Raw genomic sequence first — 20102 nt, 5'->3', positions numbered from 1 at the left:
TTCTTCACGCGCAAGTGCCTGTTTCTACTGGTACGGCGGGCGTTGACCTATCCCAAAACTCGCATGCGATTCGTCCAGCTGATATTGGCTTTGTTGCTGTTGCTTCGTAAATCGCAGCTGGCTCCCAAACCTCGATATGGTGTTGATCCAAAAATCTATCTTTTGGATCGACGCAAGTGTGTAAGTTTTTGTGCTCGTATTAAGGGGTGAAGCTGTTGCCTGCACGCATTATCGCCGTGCCAATGTGCCAGATTTTTAGTGGCGTCGCCTCCGCTACAGCAAGCTAATTTTGTTGTTTTTCTGCATATGTATGTGTGTTGGCGCTTGTGTGTTGTGCAGTGGCGGTTATATACATAGGGTGTCGGTCGAAAGGATTCTACATAGCAAGGTCCTTTCGTATGTGGATGTACTGGCGACCTAAAAAAACAATAGCATAAGAAACAAAATTTACACTCTTCCCCCCCCTCGTCTTCTCCCCCTTTTTTTTTTTTTGAAGGCTTCGTATGTACATACACATCACTCATTGATTAGAAAAGTATGTAGTGTACCAATTTCATAAATTACCAGTATTAAATTTTTATTATTATATCTTTTTATATGTATGTATGTACATGTGTACATACATTCCAGACTTTGAAGATTTTTCTTTATTTTTTTTTCTTCGGTAATGACCGTATTGAAGTAAATGAGTGGTATATATGTATGTGCATATGTACATCAGCCAATGGCATGTGTACATACGCGCATAGTCACTTGTTTTGCCTTTTTTTTTTTTCTTTGAAATTTTTTAAATGCCAAGTTACTGCCACTTACCTCGACTTCCTAAAATTGTTAAAACTAACCCCAACGGGACTTCCTGCGGATCCGTTGCGACGGTACCAGTCGGGATCCGTTTGTCGCACTTGACCGCACAATTAACCGCGTATATAATCACTTATGTATGTATTTTTTATGTATTTACCATACGAACTTTTAAAGACTTTCGCGCGCACTCGACTTACACAAGCTCCGAATTCTTTTTCAACTGACTCCTCCGGCTCCTTTCAGTGCTATTTTATCAGAACTGTTCAAGCCGACGAAGCTATTCGTGCCCCATTTACCAACTGAACTACGAAGTCTAGTTTCTACTCAATTTTCAGACACACTAACACATACACACGCATTCAGAACTGCCTTATCGCCCCGCCGGGCAAGCAAAGTTTCACACCCTTAGCGTTGGTTAGGCGGCGTCAGAGAATTATGGGTACTTTCACATCCGGTAGACACTCACTCATACAACCACAGTCACCCCAAGGAAAAGCTGTCGTTACATGAAGAGGGTAAACTTAGCAAGCCCCTATGCAAATCTTTCAATTCTCTGATCGTTGGCTGTGCTTGTGTTTATACGAAGGCAATTTTAAGTCAGTGACTTTTTGAATTTCCCGCTCAGTACCTTTGATGGCGATTCTCCCGCCCACTGTCATCGATTAGTAGACTACTGTAAACTTTTGAGCAAGCTGCGCCAATTAGTTTGTGTTTGACAGCCATTGGAACATCTCGGACTCGCCAATCAATAAAAAAAATTGCAAATCAAGTATTCCAGAGTTGTGTATGTATTCGAATGTGGTAGTTTTGATGCTCCAATCTGGATTCTAATAACCTCGTGATTTTTTACGAAAATGGGAAAACGTGAATTTCGTGTGCCGATTAAGCATTATTTTTTTGGGTAAAAATCCATTACCGAAACTAAGAAAAGGCTTCACAAATACTACGGGTATTCTACAACATCAATTTCAATAGTTAAAAAGTGGTTTACTGAGTTCCGTTGTAGTCATGCCAGCGCAAGCGACACCGAACATTCAGATCGCCCAAAAGCAGAGACTGAAAATAAAAGTTATTTTAAAATTTTTGACATCAAAAAGGTATTATAAAAAATTATGCTATATACATAGCTTTTTCAAAGGTACCATTAAATCCAGCTCTCATTGTAGATTTTCATTCCTTCATGACTTTTAAAAATCTAACTTTAATCACTTTGAGCAAATAATACCGATTTTCAAGGCCAAAATAAAAGTTAAAATTTTTTTGAACAGAAAGTAAGTCAAGTCAACGTTACAAATCAAGTATTCCAGAGTTGTGCATACATATGTATTCAAATGTGATAGTTTTGAAGCTCCAATCTGGACTCTAGTAGCCCCCTAGATCAAATCTAAATATGTATGTATGTACATTGGGGTGGTCCAAAAACAGTAAATTCGGAATTGTAATGCTTTCACCACCTAGGATTGTTCTATATAGAACTTTGGGCGCTTTGAGCGACCTCTAAATATTTTTTTGACTTAAAAATAAAAAAATAGGGATACATTTTTGTCGGTATAGAACAATCCTAGGAGGTGAGAGCATAAAAATTCTGACTTTAGTTTTTTACATGCATTTTCGGACCACCCTAATGTATGTACACATAGAATACATGAAGGCTTTTCTTTTTGTTAACGGCATCCTATCTGCACCGAAGATTCAATTTTCAAAACTGAGGTGCCAAATTAAAGAGCTTGGCCTCTAAATGTACAACAAGATTTGGCTTTTTTGTAAAGGGTTGCCATCTTTTTTTAAATTATAAAAACTACACCGTTCGTTGTATTAAAAGAAAATCAGGTGTCAAATGAATGGGCTGGGCCTCTAGATGTGCAAGAAGATTTAATTTTTTTTGAATAGCGTTGCCAACTGCTTAAAAATCATAAGACTTACAACATTCGCGCAGTTTTAAAAAATGAGGGGCCATATAAACGGTTTTAGATCTACAAGAAAGATCGTCTTATTTTTTGAGAAGGGTTGCCACCTGTTAAAAGTTATTTATTATTTACACCGTTCTCTCGATTTTAAAATGTGGGGTCAAATGAAAGGGATTGATCTACAGACGTGCATTGGGTAAATTTTTTTTATAAGGTTTGCCACCTACATATGTAATTATAAATCTATTGTTTGTAATAAGATAGTCAGTAAAATATCACAATATGGGCATCGAGCGAAAGAGTTTTGAGACTAAATTAATATTTCGCGATTTTAAGAGTTGCCACCTATTTAAAAAAATATATAACTATGAACGGTAAGTAACGTATTAAGGACATTCGATATTGGTACCAAACGACAGTTAATTAACAGGGCGTTTGTGCAAATGTATGCGAATTTTTGTTTGAAGCTTTAATGCTGAAGAAAGGGTGATTACTACAAAGCACAATTTTAATCGTTAAAACCTTTTTCTAACTTCTCTATGACTACGGGCTAGTATATTCACGTTGCGCCATAAACGCGAGTTAAGGGTTTGTTTTTATAAACAACTGTGAAGTATTCTTATAGCAGTGTTTCAGAAATTCTTATTTTTTTGACAGTTTTTTTTTTATTTTTCTTATATACATTGCCAAATTTTTTACATAAGTTTTCAAAGTTCAACAGTGTGGTGAAAATTTTTTCTAGCGCGACGGAAGTTTTACCCCGTACTGCCAAATTTAGTTGAAAAAATGGTTGCATAAACACAAAACAGCAGCGGTGATAGAATCAAGTTATAGAAATATCTAGGATGCGTTATTATTTTTTTTTTGTAGGTCTTGTCGAGTAAAATAAGAATCGATATATTTATAAAACAGCAATATTTCAAATAAAAATGTTCTAACAACACAGCTGTACAAGCTCATGATGTCGATATGGCATATGCCAGTCATTGTGGTTCGCAGAGGGACTTCCCAATTCTGACGGGGTAGGAAGTATCTTTGAGGTCGACAAATAAATGGCAAGTGTCGTTTCTCTTCTCGCGGGTTTTTCCAAGATTTGGCTACCAGGTCTAAAGCAACGCTGATAAGATCCAATCAGCTCGTTGGCGATTTCACATAAAACGCTCGATAAGACCTTATGCATGACGTTTAAGATGCTAATCCCGCGGTATTTGGCGCTTACGGGTCCGTCGTGTTTCGCTGGGGCTTTGGTCCATATTTTTCAGTACTTTCAGGGCTGTTTTGATTGAATAGGGAGGAAAAGTGTTTTTTCTTCCATTATTTAAGTATATTCTGTTCATCGGTCTCGAGGTTGCCGTAGTTGTTCTTACAGGAATCCGACCTTATTTGGAAACCTTCCGTTAGTCACCTAAATGTCTGCCTACCAGCATTTCAGGCACATCCAACTCACGTACCATCTGTTCTTTCTTTTCTTTTCGGCGTTAAGCAATTTATAATCATGTTGCTTATAGGATAATGGTTTGGGCGTGCGTGAGTAGAAAAAAAATAAATAAAATTTGTACAGTTTTCTTTTTATCTCATTTATTAAGGGTATCGATTGGTTTTAAAGTACCACAAAATTTTTATCTGTAATTTGCACTTATTTTGTTCATTTCTTTAAGTACATAAATGTAGCAAAATGTTCTTTTGTTTAAAAAGCCTTAATGAGCATTAATTTTCGCTACACGTGTTACATTCTTTTCCGCCTCTAAACGCAAGTTTCTTACTTAAGCTCATATTCCTTGTCTGAGTTTTTAGACGAACGTTGGCGATTTTTGAAGAAATAAGCAAACGGATGAATGTGTGTACAATAGGGTGGTCCAAATACATACGAGGAAATAGGTTTAAAATGTTAAGCTTTCACCAACTAGGATTCTTCTAAATGAAAAAAGCCGTATTTTTCTGTTGAAAAAAAGTATATATTTAGAACTGCCTCAAAGCTGAAAAAGATGTTCATGCATTTTATAGAGGGGAAAACATGTTTTCGTGGAAATAGTATAGAATTCTTGAAAATCAATATTTTTCGATGGGAAAACTCTGTTTCTCTTAAGGAGAAAAGTTCCCAATTATTTATCTAACCAATTTTTAGTATATGTAAACTATTTTTTAAAGGTCCCCCAAAGTTCCCCAAAAATGCAATGGGAGGAACCATAAAAAATTGTTAGTACTAAAAAATGGTAAAGTAAATAATTGGGTATTATTATTGGAAATCTCCTGAAAAGAAACAGAGATTTCCGATCGAAAAGTATTGATTTTCAAGAATTCTATACCATTTCCACGAAAAAGTGTTTTTCTCCATATAAAATATATGAAGAAGTCTTCATGAGCTTTGAGGCAGTTTTAAGCATCATTTTTTTACCAAAAAAATATGGTTATTCTTTTTCCATTTAGAGAAATCCCAGAGGGTAAGAGCTTAACATTTTAAACTTTTTTTATATCACCTTAGTGTACAAACATACATACATATGTCAACAGTCATTACACGATTTTGGCTTATCAAATTTCCTCTATGCTTTCATATGTGTGTATGTACATAAATACATACATGAATAAATATAAAATGGTGCAATTTGCTCGCACATAGATAAATATGGCTCAATCGAACGCGAACAATTGTGGAGATAGGACGTAAAAGTTGATATGGTATTTATGTTGGAAAAAATACGAATAAAACAGGCAATTCATAATCGTTAAAGTGATTAATTTACCAATATTTAGTATCATTTTCCAAATATCAAAGCTTAAAAATATTAAAAATTTTATGATTTTATCGTTTTTATTAATCTTTAAGTATTTGTGCTAAGTGTGCTTTGTGAAATTTGTGTAATTGTGAAATCAAGCGAATGTTTGTTAATCGAAAACTTGATTGAGTGTCAACCATTTTTATCATTGCACATTCATAGCTTTTTACAAAATAAAATAAAATCAAAAGCATTTAACGCACGCCTTATCACAGCAACTACACGCTTATAGATTACCTATTTTCACAAACAATCTGCATTTATCATAATTTTCTCTCTCCACAGTGGGGTGAACAACGTGGCTGCCCGCGCGAGGAAATGATATCCTTTTACGATTCCGAGGGCAATGTGCCGCTACACTCGGCCGTCCATGGTGGTGACATCAAAGCGGTGGAATTGTGTCTGAAGTCGGGCGCGAAAATCTCTACACAACAACATGATCTCTCAACGCCAGTGCATTTGGCGTGCGCACAGGTGAGTCGAGCAGGGCAGTGGAGTAAGTGGCGGTGTATTGTCCTGCAGACAAAAAAAATGTCATTACGATAGGATTTTTCACTTTAATTAATTTTCTCAGGAATGTTTTCTAATGACTTGAACTAAATTAGCTTATTGTTTAGAATTCAATTGAGTTAATATAAGAAGAATTTAACAATGAAGCCACCTAGCGACGCTAAAATGACCAAGTAATTTTTCTAAGACTTTTTCATGTTAAGTTTGCATTGCGAATGGAAAAAAAATGCATACTTAAAGAGCGTGTGTGAATCGGCAACAAAGTTCGCGGTGAGTAAATTTTTGACAACTATGAGGTGAATAAAATTTCGGTAGCTCATAAGGCTAGTGAAATATTTGACAAATGCATAGAAAATTTTGACAATCGCAAAGATTGTTGATTTGCGTAATGTTTCGTTAAATAAAAGCTTAAATTAATGAATTGCGATCAACGGTGGTAGATGTTTTCTTAAAATATTAATTTCACTTCAATTTGTAATATTCTATTCCACATACATAAATCAGCGGTTATCAAAAATTTACTAATGTCAAAAAAGATTTAATTTCACACAGCAGATTAGGAAAAATGTCTTACCATAGTAAAAATATTATTCAACAGCTTTCCGCATAGAAGTTTGTTATCGATTCACACACGCCCTAACATGGAAAATGTTACTCATACGCCATGTACCAGAATGTATGAGAAAGCAGTGTACGAAAATAAACTATATTGTACGTTACTATTTCGTTTCGTTTATTACTTCAACAGTTCGATACAATACAAAACAAAACGGCTGAGTTCACTTTGGCGATAGTACACTACAGTAGTTTAGTAGTTACAGACGAAACAACAAACGAAATGAATCGTGCAGGGAAAATATATGTATGTATGTACATATATGCAATAACTAAATACAAAACGAATGGCTGCAATGAATAAAAAAAATAAAAATGTTTTTTAATTGAATTGGATATGAAAATTTACAGAAAAAATTATTTTTCACGTAATTGAAACGTTTGCATACATATAAAACGTACCCTATGGTACAATTGTCACAAACGAAAAGCAAACGTTTCTCGTTGGGGAAAATGACAGTGAATCTTACAATTTGTTTCTGACTATGTACAAAACTGTACAAAACCACAAATGATATGATGATCGATGTCAAATGGGAATTGTTTTGTACAGTTTATTTTCGTACCCTGTGAGAAAGGTCACTTGCGCCATGGCGTATGAGTAACATTATTTCTTGCTTCCATTTCATACAAAAAAATATTGCACATTTCATTTGCCCAATCAAAACTTGTTTATTTATTCATCGATTTTCACCGTGAGTAGCTGGATTTTTTGGCAAAAGAACAACCTTTAATACAAATGAAGAAAATGCAAAAGATTTGTAATTTTTTTTGTTAAATTTTTTCCTTCTGAAATTTTTTCCTAAAAATAAAAATAACCTGGGAAATTAACCTAATCAGGAAAAACTGTATACAGATCCACAATCTACGATCCAATATTAAATTGACGTGTTTCGGCGCTTTTTGTGTCATTTCAAAACATGACAATTTCCCTACAGTGTAAAAAGAATTCGTTCACATACTGCGAATAAAGATACTTTGATTAAAGAGACATTAAAGAACATGTAACTGAATAATGGCGTATATATGTACATATGTTTGTATGTAACGCCGGGAAACATCCTAGAGACAAAACAATTTTTTTAATTGGATTTGACAAACAAAATCAAATAAATAATAATTATGGGGACATATTTAGCTTTCGGGCAATCTAACAGTATGTAGTAGCTAACATTGCCTTTGCTTATATGTATGTATGTAATTATATACATATTTTATAAATATATCCTTGTTGCAGTGGCGGATTTATAGGAGCGGTGGCATATGAGGGTTATTTATGATTGATCATCGAAAAAAAATGTACAGACAAATAAGAAATATCGCTAAAATATATTTTAGTTGAATGTCGAACTTACAGCTTCGATCAAACAGGTTTTTGAAATGCCGACCACCCGATCGTTTTCCCCACATTTGCAAACTTATTTTCATTCATAAAGTTTCTGGCTTTTATCGAAATTGTACGCATTTTTGGGAACAAAATATCGAAACTTTCAAAAACAGAATTTTTTTTGTGATAAATCGACTCTGAAGTTGAGTTAAATACGTTCGTATCGATGAGTGAAATAATGCTTTTAATTCTATAGTAATCCTCAATGCTGCTAGTATCTGCGTTGCAGCTATTTCTTTGGCGTTTGTTGATGCGTGCTTTCTTGACATCGATATCGTATTCTTATATATTTGTAAATTTCATGAAAATTACTTTATGAATTTTATTTGATGCCAGCTACAACACAAGCTGCATTTAGGGCACAGTTCGCATAAATGGCAAGGGAAAAATCCTCCGTGGTACGAACAATCTAAACCTACTTCTTGATAACTGTGTTAAAATCTAATAGGCGATGAACAGTGTGACCAGGTTAGTCTTTTTGACGCTAGATTTTGCAATTATATATTTGCTTCAGCCACGAAAATTTGGGTCTAGCTTCGTGTTTTTTTTGGGCTTCTTTCGTATGCTACTCTATCTTTAGGTAATTTTTATTTTTTTAGTAATCTGAGAAAAAAATCGATTTTATAGAAATGTTAAGAAATGTTGCAGTAAACTTTCCAATTATCCTTATCGCTTTTTTCGGACCATACGTATCGTGGTGTGTATGGAACAAAGTAAAATTTGGCTGCGCCGGGCACGGAAGGCCCATCGCTTAAGAGATCAGAAAAAAGCTTGTTAAGGGGAAAAATTTAAAAATTATCTTAATGAGTAGGTTCCGTTCATTTAAATATTTGGAAGTGCTGTTAAACCTTTCAGCATAAAAGTACTGACTTTTTAAGCTCATTTTTCACTGTATATATCTAATATTTTCTAAGCTTTTTTAAGTCACTCTAGCTTAATTTTATGTGATCATCTGGCTACACTAGTGATGAAATTAAAAATCTCCTGCTTAGTAAAATCTTAGATGCCCCACTGCCTTGTTGATTTGTCAGTAATGAGCGGAATATAAAAAAGTCGCATTTTCATGGCTGTCGTAACCGTTAGTAATGAGTAAAAAACATGAAACAATTTGAGTACATATGTAGGCACATTGTTCAAATATTCGCAGGAATTTTTTCTGCCATTAATAATTGACAACAGACTGCACACCACCGCGAAAAAATAATAAAACGAAAGGAACACCAGCAGCCATCTCCACATCTATGCCAAAATACTGCGGCCAACAATCCGCCAAAAAAAACACATCTTCAATGTGCTTGTTTTTCGCCATATTGACACTCGCTATTTTGCCTCTTAAGCCAATTATTTGGGAAGTTGCCCTAATCGCTCTGTTGACGCGGAACCAAAAATTACTCGAATTCCTTCGTATGTAAATATGTAATGGCAACAAACTTTGTTTACATGTATGTTTTTATGTACGTAGCAAATTATATTTGCAACATTTTTGAGCATCGCATGTCGCTATGTAAAAGTGACAGAAGCTAAGCAGAATTCTTCTAAAAAACTTGATGTCAGTAAATAGTAGCGAAGTGTCGGTTATTGACAATGATTCTTAGTGGAAAAATGTGGGTATTTACGAATAACTTAAACATACATATGTATGTATAGTATACTAGAATGCATCCAATAAAACCACTGTTTTCATTTTCTTTTGGTTCCATATGAAAATTTCTTAGTCGGTCATAAGAAAAATATTATAGCTGATTCCAACGAGGGACGTCCTCTAGCTTCCTAACAAGAAAAATCGTTCCAATGAATTCCGACCGAAAATGAGCCCATATAACATCCCTGCAAACCATCTTTTCAGAGTATTCTGAATCGTAAAGATTTTTTAAAGAATTCGGAAAGATCCATTCCGATTTTTTGCCGAATTTTCTAAAATGAAATAAATTACGCACACTTCCATTCTTTTACGAAATTTCGGAAGAAAATCGGTAAAGTAATGAAAATAATGCTGCTATGTGAAGAATTTCTTGCGGACTTTTTTCAGAATTTTCTTTAGTTTTCGTACAGAAATTTCTTTACGAGTTCGTGTCATATAATTTTCTTTGAATATTCGGAAAAAAATCGTTACAGAAATCAGATACTCCTAAAGATTTCGTTAAGATTTCGGGAACTTTGGTTTGCAGGGATGATTGGCTTGACTATGGTTTCATATAGCCAGAGTATATCCCTTTTGGAGAGTGGCCCCATCTCTTCCCCATGGCATTTTTACAGCAATAAAGAGCCACCGCTCCTCAAAATTTGGCTGCCATGATAAAATCCAGTACAGGATAATGTCTAATAACTTGGCCCTGTGAAAGAGAACAAAGGAAATACCCCCTATTGAGGGAAGCTGGGCATGAAGCACTTTGTAACTCCTGGTCAATAGTACGAGCTCTGTCTTTCCAGGATTTATAGCAAGTCTGCAGCGAGCAGACCTATTTCTGAGCATAAGATCATACCGAGTGTCCAAGAACTTTCTTTTGACGATGAGTACAACATGATCCGCGTAGGCAATAATCTGTTATTCTCTCCTTTTCAACTTCTCCAGTGCCGTCAATTCCACTATCGGAGACTAATGCCACCTACCGAAGACGAAGAGTTCGAGTTGCTTCGTTAGGCTGGCGATACTTTGACACAACTCCCATGTGGATATTGTACCAGGTTAAACTGTTTAGTTAAATTTGAATAAAATGGCCTGACAATATTAACCACCTCTTCGAATGGCCACTCACATCAGCTCATCTAGCATCCCCCCCCTACAGCACAAACCCGTCGGATCTGCCCTTTTCCTGAGCCTGCTCTTAGATGAGAATTAAAACGACATGTAGTCGATTCAATGACTTAGGCTAAGTTTATTAAGTTGGTACAACAAAAACAGCGAAAAAAACTTCTCGGTTTTCCTTTTATTTTTGAAGTAATTTTCTGCAGTGGAAAATTTACCAGTATCCTTACTTCCTTATCCTTATCCTTACTAATAATATAAATGCGAAAGTGGGTTTGTTTGCTTGTTACGCTTTCACGCTTTAACCACTCAACCGATCATCATAAAATTTTGCACACTCCGATTTGTGGCGTGCGCCTTGATGTTGTCACACAAAGCGGAGGGACCTACAGTTTTACGCCGACTCCGAACGGCGATTGTATTTTTATGAGAAGCTGTTTTTCATGGCAGAAATACACTCGGAGGTTTGCCATTGCCTGCCGAGGGACGACCGCTGTTAAGAAAACCCCTTTTTTCTAAATTTTTGCTGGTCTCATTTAGGCGAACTTAAAATATAGGGTAGATTAAAAAGGTTGTAGTTGGAAAATACTTTGAAAGGCGTTGCCACCTGTTTGAAACCGGTTTCGAATTTAAATTAATTATTTGCAATCTAGAAAATTTAAATACGAGAGCCAAACCAAAGGGTGGTAAGAAACCTTTAGTTTGAACACTTAGAATATTATTGAGCCCTTTTACAAGGGTTGCCACATATTTAAAATATAAATTAAATTAATTTAATTTAATTTAACTATTACAACATGGGTATCAATCGAAATGGGTTTAAAAAGAGTGTATTTGTAAACTATATGCAGGAGGGTTGTCACCCCTTGGAAAGATCTGAGTTTACGTGAATTAAAGGAATTAGGTAACTGAAATGTGTATCATAAATTATTTATTAATTTTCATTAATTATTACAATGTGGGTATCAATTTAATTAGTTTTTAAAAGGATTCATTTCTAAACTACAAGTAGTTTAAAAACTCAAACTGGACTTGAATTCAGAGAACAAGAAAATTGAAATTTAGTTTGAAAATATTGTGAAGAGAGTTTAAAATATTTTAAAGTCTCCTATTACCGTTTTGAAGTATGTTGAGTTTTATTGAAGTTAATTGTACTCGTCAGCCAAGCGGGTGAGCGGAATCTATTCAAATATAAAAATAATAGTACATCTCTAGTTCCATTTCCAAAAAAAAAAATAAATATGTATTCAGAATTTTTTTATTCTGGTATATGTACAAACTTTTTCAAACCCCAGCTTAATCGATTGCACAAAACCGATTTAGTTGGTATTCGAAAAACAAAGGTTTCAAAACAAATGTATAAAAATATTCAAAAAACGGTTGAAACCGGCTTGGAAAAACGGAGTCAACCACCCCAATAAATTTGCATGCATATTTGTTTATTAGCATACTTATTGGAAAATATAATACATATAGACACTTACATAATAACGTGCCAAGTCTGCCACAGTGCCACACTCCCTTTCAGCTAATAATAAATTCCATACTTTTATTCCACTTTGCTTTGCGTTGACTAACAAACTCTTAAATTCTCCAGGGAGCCATTGAAATTGTCAAGCTCATGTTCAGCATGCAACCATCGGAGAAGCTCACTTGCCTCAGTTGCACCGATGTGCAAAAGATGACGCCCCTTCACTGCGCCGCCATGTTCGATCACCCGGACATTGTTGAGTATCTGGTGACGGAGGGTGCTGACATAAACGCGCTAGACAAGGAACATCGCTCACCGATCTTGCTGGCAGCTTCGCGTAGCGGCTGGAAAACTGTGCATCTGCTTATACGTCTTGGTGCTAGCATCAATGTAAAGGATGCATCGTCACGTAATGTTTTGCATTTTGTGATTATGAATGGTGGCCGTTTGCCGGAATTTGCCGAAGAGGTGAACAAAAAGCAATCGCATTCTCAACTATTGCAGTTGCTTAACGAAAAGGACGCATCTGGCTGCTCTCCATTACACTACGCCAGCCGTGATGGTCATATACGTTCGCTAGAGAATCTTATACGGTTGGGCGCTTGCATTAACCTCAAAAATAACAACAACGAAAGTCCATTACACTTTGCTGCTCGCTATGGTCGCTTCAATACCGTTAAACAGCTGCTCGATTCGGAGAAGGGCTCTTTTATAATCAACGAAAGTGATGGTGAAGGACTCACACCGCTACATATCGCCTCGCATCAGGGGCACACGCGTGTGGTACAGTTATTGCTGAATAGAGGTGCGCTTTTGCATCGAGATCATAATGGACGTAATCCTCTACATTTGGCCGCAATGTCGGGCTACACACAGACCATTGAGTTGTTGCATTCCGTGCACTCACATCTGCTCGATCAGGTGGACAAGGATGGAGTGAGTATGGCTGGAAAATAATTTTAAATTTTAAAGTTTATGTGGGCCTTGTTTAGTGAATGCTTATGTCACAATTTCCTTTTGATATATGGACCGGAAAGCCGAAGTTCTTGAAACCTAATATGTGCTGTATCGATAAAAGAGTAAACTTTGGTATTTAGAGTTTCTATAGGGTTGCCACCTGCCTAAAAAACTATAAGATCCGCACCATTCGTTGGATTACAAAAAATGAGGTGTCAAATGAAAGCGATTAGCCTCAATATAAGCATTAATGCTTTATTTATTAATTTTTTTTTTTAGTAGGGTAACTACCTATTTATTAAGAAAACTACTATAATTAATCCTAATAAGCGAAGGTATCACTTCTCTACAAAAATTTATTTTTTTTTTAGCAGCACACATGCCAAAGCAGCATACTTTGTGGCGCAATTGAAGTCACAATAGTGATGCGCTACATTTTGAGACTTTGTTAGAACAGATGTTGCAATAACGTATTATTTGTTTGAGTAGGGTTGCCCCCTGTTTAAAAATCACCGTTCTTTGGATAACAAAATAAGGCACCGAATGAAAGGGTATGGCCTTCGCATGTACAAAAACTTTTATTATTTTTGATAGGGTTGCCACCTTTTTAAAATTATTATTTTATCTTTACATGGTGTAAGAGTCGAGCTTTTTGGCCACGCTTATCTCGAAATTTTGTTTAATATAGTCTGTATCATTATCTTTAGTGCTTAGAATTTTTATATTTATTATTTTATGCCACCTGTCTAAAAAATTATAAGATCCGCTCGATGCATAACTAAAAGAGAGATGTCAAATAAAAGCGCTTGGATTCTAAATGTTCAATAAATAATTATTTTTTGAGTAGGGTTACCTTCTTTTTAAAAATAATAAGATTTCCACCGTACGTTTGACTAAAAAATTAGGCATTAAGGATGTGCAACTTTTTCCCAACTTTTTAAAAATTACTACCTTACATATAATATGTGAAGGCATTTTTTATTATTGATATACAATTCGCACAGTTCATTCAATTGAAAAAATTTATCTGACCAATGAAGAGCTTGGCCTTCAGAGTTGCTGCCCGTATACAAAATTTTAAGATCCACACCGTTTGTGGAATTAAAAATATGGGATGGCAATTGAAAGGGTTTGGCCAATAAGGCTTTGTTTTTTTAATAGGGTTGCCACCTGCTTTCTTCAAATGCGTTTATGTGCATACTATGCATATTATGTGCTAGTATGCATATATCCAGTGTTCAAGTGTTCAACCCTCGAAGAGAATCATTTTGATAGACTTATCTTAAGGAATAGCTTGCAGTCGGGAATTACTTCTTAGCATTATTTTTATATTACATTAGTAACGTCATATTGGGAGGTATGGCAAGAGAGTCGACACTTTATGTTGCCTAGTAAAGAGAACGAACTCAGTCAATTTTTTAACCAGCTAACTAGCGAACAGATAGAGGTCGCTAATAGATCGTATAATTTCGGGGTAATTTCTTATGGGTACGTTGCTAAAAGCCTCCGTAATGTGGATATAATTTTAAAGTAGGGGTACTGTTCTTGAAATAAAAGGGTTACTTCATGGCGGTTGTCCACCAGGTGAAGTACTTAGAGCGAGAAGAAAGATTTTCACACTGCCTTTTTTTAAAAAATTTCCTTTAAAATTTGATTATAAGGCGGCCGAATGTCAGTAAATAAAGCGAGAAAGCTGTTTATTATTATTTAACCTGTTTATTGCGCCATGCGTTAGTTTCATAAAGAGTATATTGGATCAAAGTCGTTTTGTTAAGCACAAGCGACTCTACTAGCTTTGGGAAAATATCTCCTCGCTCTCCAAAGAAATGGAGCGTGACCACCAAGAGAATCATTTAGCTAATTTTGTTAAATGCTAGGTGGGATATTTGGATAGTCATACTGTATTCTTCTCCTTTTTGTCAAGATTATTTATATATTTTTCTTAAAATTTTTTCTCGTTTTCAGAATACTGCCCTACATCTGGCAACCATGGAGAATAAACCACATGCCATATCAGTGCTGCTTTCGATGAGATGCAAACTATTTTATAACTATATGGATATGAGTGCCATCGATTATGCTATCTACTACAAATATCCCGAATCCGCACTCGCCATGGTCACACATGAGGAACGCGCTAACGAGGTAATGGCATTGCGTTCCGACAAATATCCTTGCGTTATACTGGCATTAATTGCTTCAATGCCCAAAGTGTTCGAGGCTGTGTTAGATAAGTGCATAACCAAAGCGAACTGCAAACGCGATTCAAAGAGCTTTTACGTAAGTATTCGATTTTAAAATATTCTCTACAACTTTTTCAAATTACTGAGGCGCTTAACTTTTTACTATTCAAACAATTTAAAATATTCGTAAGATATAAAAAATTTGCTATGTTTTTTTACATACAATGCAGATTAAGTACTCGTTTTCCTTTCTGCAATGCCCATTCATGTACGCGAAATTGGATGAGAAAACCGGTGAATCGATAGTTCACTCGAATCCGACACCGTTGCCGGCGTTAAACGTAAGCAGAGCATGTACCAACAACTATACTAGGATACTTTTGCCTGATTGCCTGCCTACCAGCCTGCCTCTTTATCCACTTGCCTGCGGCATGTTTATTGCAACTTTTTTACTTCCCGTGTTTCGCCTTTATGATTTATTGCCTGCAATTTTACAACAACCTACATACTTATATCCCTAAGCTTTTTAAATAAGAGTAATTAAATTACAAATGCATGGCTACAATTTTACTTAGTTTTCTTAGTTTTATGATTAAAAGTACTTTTAAAAATTTCCAACATAGATGTACGGACTAATTTAGAACGGTTTAAGGATCAAATTATAAAATTTTTGTCATTATCAATTTTATTAGCGAAGCAAGTACATTTCAAAAGATTTAAGCCAAAACAACCGATTATTATTATTTTTTTTCATAAATCACAAGCACTTTAAAATTTACAATAAAATCTTAAGAAATTCAAGTTCGATAGGAAAAATTAACAGCCCTAATTATTGTGGTAAAAAAAGAGTTTTCCAACATCTTCACCACGCTCGACAAAAAAAAACGGATGGCCTCGAAGCGGAAAAAATGGTGCTTGACAACATCAATGCTGGCGTGTACAAAGTGTGTTCGGTCCCACAGTCAATAAGGTCAGCTTCCATTATGAAATCTGCGGTAATGTACTGAGACCGATCGACGTCACCAAGACTCTGCCTGTTGGTCACGATCTCAATAAAATAAAATCAGACAGTCCATGCTACTGTCTCGAGATCGAAAAACTAGATATTTAATCGGTTATGTTGTATTAGAGAGATAACACTCATCCAGTGTTTTAGAGAGATATTTCACCAATCCGAAGACCTAAGTACTTGTCCACAGACTTGAACCAGTTTTCGCATGCCGTCACGTTCAATAAACACTTCCGAAAGAGCATAGCTTTGTGAGGAATTCGATAACGTTTCTCGCTCCGTTAAGTGTAATTTGTCCAACCTGCAAAAAGGATCTGCGGGTCCGTCCCCTAGTTCTGCTATAACTGTTCTCTTTTCGAGAAGGAGCCCAACAAAATCCATCAGTCGCGGTTGCACACCACCATAAAAAGTTAATTAACAACAGACCCCAGATAGACATTGTTGAAGCTCATGATCATGAATCACGACAAAAATCCGAGCGTGTATTCCTTCGTGGCCAATACACGAATTTGCCTTTAGATTATGCATGATGGTTCGAAAAGAGAGGGTTGCCATTTTTTTATGTTCCGCCGAATATATTCATCAATAAGCCCCTCTAGAGTTTTTAGAAAGAATGAAGTGTGGTTATAGGCCTGAAATCTTTAGGTTTCATAGGTGCGACCCTGCCCACTCGTATGATAGACGAGTTAGGATTAGGTAGACTGTAAAAATCTGAGAAAGCAGAGGGCACAGTACACCCATAGCGTTCTTTAGTTGGGCGGGAAAGATTACGTCAATTCCATGAAGTACATTATAGGCCATCATAACCTATCATAAATTACCATGTCCCTCAGTGTATTAGGGATGAGCGGGGCCTAGGAACGTGTCAAAGCAGCCCGGGAAGAGAGTGCTCATCGGTATGCCAAACATTTCATTACATGACGATGTCAAGTCACCGTTGGATCGATTTCATATTGGAAGAAGAAGATTTTGGCAGCACTTTTCGCAGCCTACTGGCTTCAGACTTTTCAAAGGAGGTTAAGAAAATATAGCCAGATTAACAGCCAAGGTCACTGAACATTTGCCACTTGGTGAACATGCAGCTAAAATGGGACTTCTAGCCGTGGGTAACACAGTGCGGCGCCCCGCCATTGCGCTGATACCGTGAGCTGAGTTACTGGCGCCGATACCGATTTTCACAACTCAGTGACGCAATGGCGCCTGCAACACCAGAACTCTGACAACACCAGGCGGCGCAAAGAACCAGCGAAGAACACACAAAAGCGAAGTGTCACTTGTAAAATGTGCAGCACAAGGCGAATTTTTCAAGGTGGTGTTGCTAAAATTAGCCGCGGTCCTTCTGAATGTGAAAATTATGTGTTTGTTGTATTTTTGGGTTTTGAACTTGGGTATACTTGAGTATACTTGAGTAGTTTTTGCCCAACCGATACCACCTTGTATTAGTTCACCTTATTTCAACACCGGAACACTGACAACACCGGGTGTCGCAAAGAACCAGCAAAGAACACCCGAAATAGAAGTGTCTCTTGTAAAATGTGCAGCACAAAGCGAATTTATACAAGCTGGTGTTGATAGAATTCGTCGCGGTCCTTCTGAATGTGAAAATGATGAAAATGATGATGATGAATTTGGGTTTTGAACTTGGGTATACTTGAGTTTTTTCTCAACCGATATCACCTTGTATTAATTCACTTTGGTGCAGCGTGCAGCAATAAAGGAAATGAGCTTTAGCCTGAAGAGGCGCAATTGCGCCAACACACTGTGCTGATTCCGACAGTGGTGCTGGAGTTAGTGTGTCAGCGCCAAAAAGTTTGCGCCGTTACCCAGGCCTAGGGACTTCCGTTTAACCCTTGCTGCCGTAGCACGTAGAAGGCATTAAGTACTTGTAAATTTCTGTATACAAAATCTTATGGAGATTTATGGAGGTTTCTTACGATATACATTCAGATATTTTAAAAATCCCAATATTGGAAAACTTTAATTTTAAAATAGATAAACATAGGTTACCATTTTAGTTTTAGTTTAACGAAGCTTAACTACTCAAAGCTCTGATTAAATTTCAGATAAAATATTCATTTCATCCATTCCAAAAATCCCCTGCCGAAATTGCAAAAAAACGATTGACACTAAATGATCCCAATTGGAGACCAGATCCATTGCTCACCATAAATGTGAGTTTTTTTTATAGGAATTATTCCTACATTCCTATACTAGGCGACGATTGAAAGTTTACACTGCAATTTTATTGTCAATTTATTGTCTAAAAACGTCTATTGTTGCTGGCTGCTCTAATCGAGCTACGTACTTACATATCGTTATGTTTATATAGAAAGGCCTTACCTCACAGCATCGCTGACTAACTAAAACGATGTGGGGACTTGCTTAGAACTAATTCGATGAAATGCATCATAATCAATCAAAAAGTGAATTTTAGATTTTTTTGTGAGATAGAGCCTTTCTCTATTAAGGCAACGATATGTACATACATATGTATATATGTACTTCGAATCTATCACAAACTGCTGCTTTAATATAACATTTCTAAGCACAAGACTTTCTCGTGCGCCCTAATAGCGTGTTTACATGGCGCGATTTTATAGCCAACTTTTGGTTGAAAACAATAATGGCCTGGTGTGCCGGAAATTTCTCGTAAAGAAAAGTACTTAAGTATGAATGTATTTGTGAAATATCTTAGGCAGCCAAGATTAGAGAATAACTATTCTATATCTTCTAACCCTAAAAAAATTCACTCGATCATAACGCTTTGTTGAGCTAAAAGTGAACAAATAGAAATATGTATACAAATCAATAACGGGAAAAGGGCTTTTAAATTTAAAAAAAAATTTAAAAAAAAAGTATGATATGCAACTCTTTATGTATTATAATTACTTTCATATTATTCTTTTGAAAATGAAGAGCTTTCATGCAACTGTAAACTTTGATTCGTCGCCTGCTTCCTACTATACTTAATTTTAATAAGTAATAAAAATTCTATGCTGTGAATTGTTATTTAAATTGACTGTAATATTTCTTACTACAAAATACATAATAAATTGTTCAACCTCCTTCAAGAATTATATGTACTATCTATGTTGTGTAATTGTTCTCTTTGTCAATACATAAAACATATACCTATACGTACATATTTACTTGCCTATAAAAGAAAAATATACATATTTACATTCCTGCATACATATGTATGTACATACGTATTAGTAAATACATATGTACATACAAACAGATCGTGACTGCATTCAAAAATTTATCTAACAACAAATGTGGAAATGTTAGGCCGACATATTGAATAATTCAGAAAAAGGCCCAGCCTGCCCTCTCTTTACTCCAAAAGAGTTTAGTTACGTCAACTAAGTAAATACCCTATAAACATTTTGGCGAACGTTCGAAAATTACCTTCGATATCCTATAAGCATATCGAAATAAAAACGAACTCATAACCAACCTTAGTTTTCCAACGTTAATAGTATATTGGAAATACACTCGAGATGGGTTCTAAAAAAAAATTAGAACCATGATAAAAACATAGTAAGGTAAAACCGTTCTCTCAATTCGTTGGCCATAATTTTTTTTTTTTGAAGTTGCCAACATTTTAAAATCATATAAACTTGAGAGTAAAAAAAAGGAATTGTTCAAAGTTTTTGTTGTTTGAGATTGAAAATGAGAATGTGTGTGCGAGTTTGTGTGTAAAACGTCAAATAGGAAGTTAGAACCGCTGAGA

At 35.8% G+C, this 20102-nt stretch overlaps 1 protein-coding gene across 1 annotated transcript in view; it reads left to right on the top strand.

Annotated features, from left to right (window-relative positions):
• LOC118747107 (transient receptor potential cation channel subfamily A member 1-like) overlaps positions 1 to 20102 on the top strand; it is a 106135-nt gene that overhangs the window by 74309 nt on the left and 11724 nt on the right. The window contains exons 9-12 of the mRNA XM_036481097.1: positions 5774 to 5962; positions 12344 to 13153; positions 15140 to 15454; positions 15588 to 15698. Of these exons, the coding sequence (XP_036336990.1) occupies positions 5774 to 5962; positions 12344 to 13153; positions 15140 to 15454; positions 15588 to 15698 (1425 nt within the window). The remainder of the gene's footprint in view (positions 1 to 5773; positions 5963 to 12343; positions 13154 to 15139; positions 15455 to 15587; positions 15699 to 20102) is intronic.

This window comes from Rhagoletis pomonella, unplaced genomic scaffold (assembly GCF_013731165.1).
Source record: "Rhagoletis pomonella isolate Grant_MI unplaced genomic scaffold, Rhpom_1.0 Rhpom_scaffold_00011, whole genome shotgun sequence".
In the NCBI taxonomy this organism is placed as follows: Eukaryota; Metazoa; Arthropoda; class Insecta; order Diptera; family Tephritidae; genus Rhagoletis; species Rhagoletis pomonella.
This window is presented reverse-complemented; position numbering and strand designations above follow the sequence as displayed.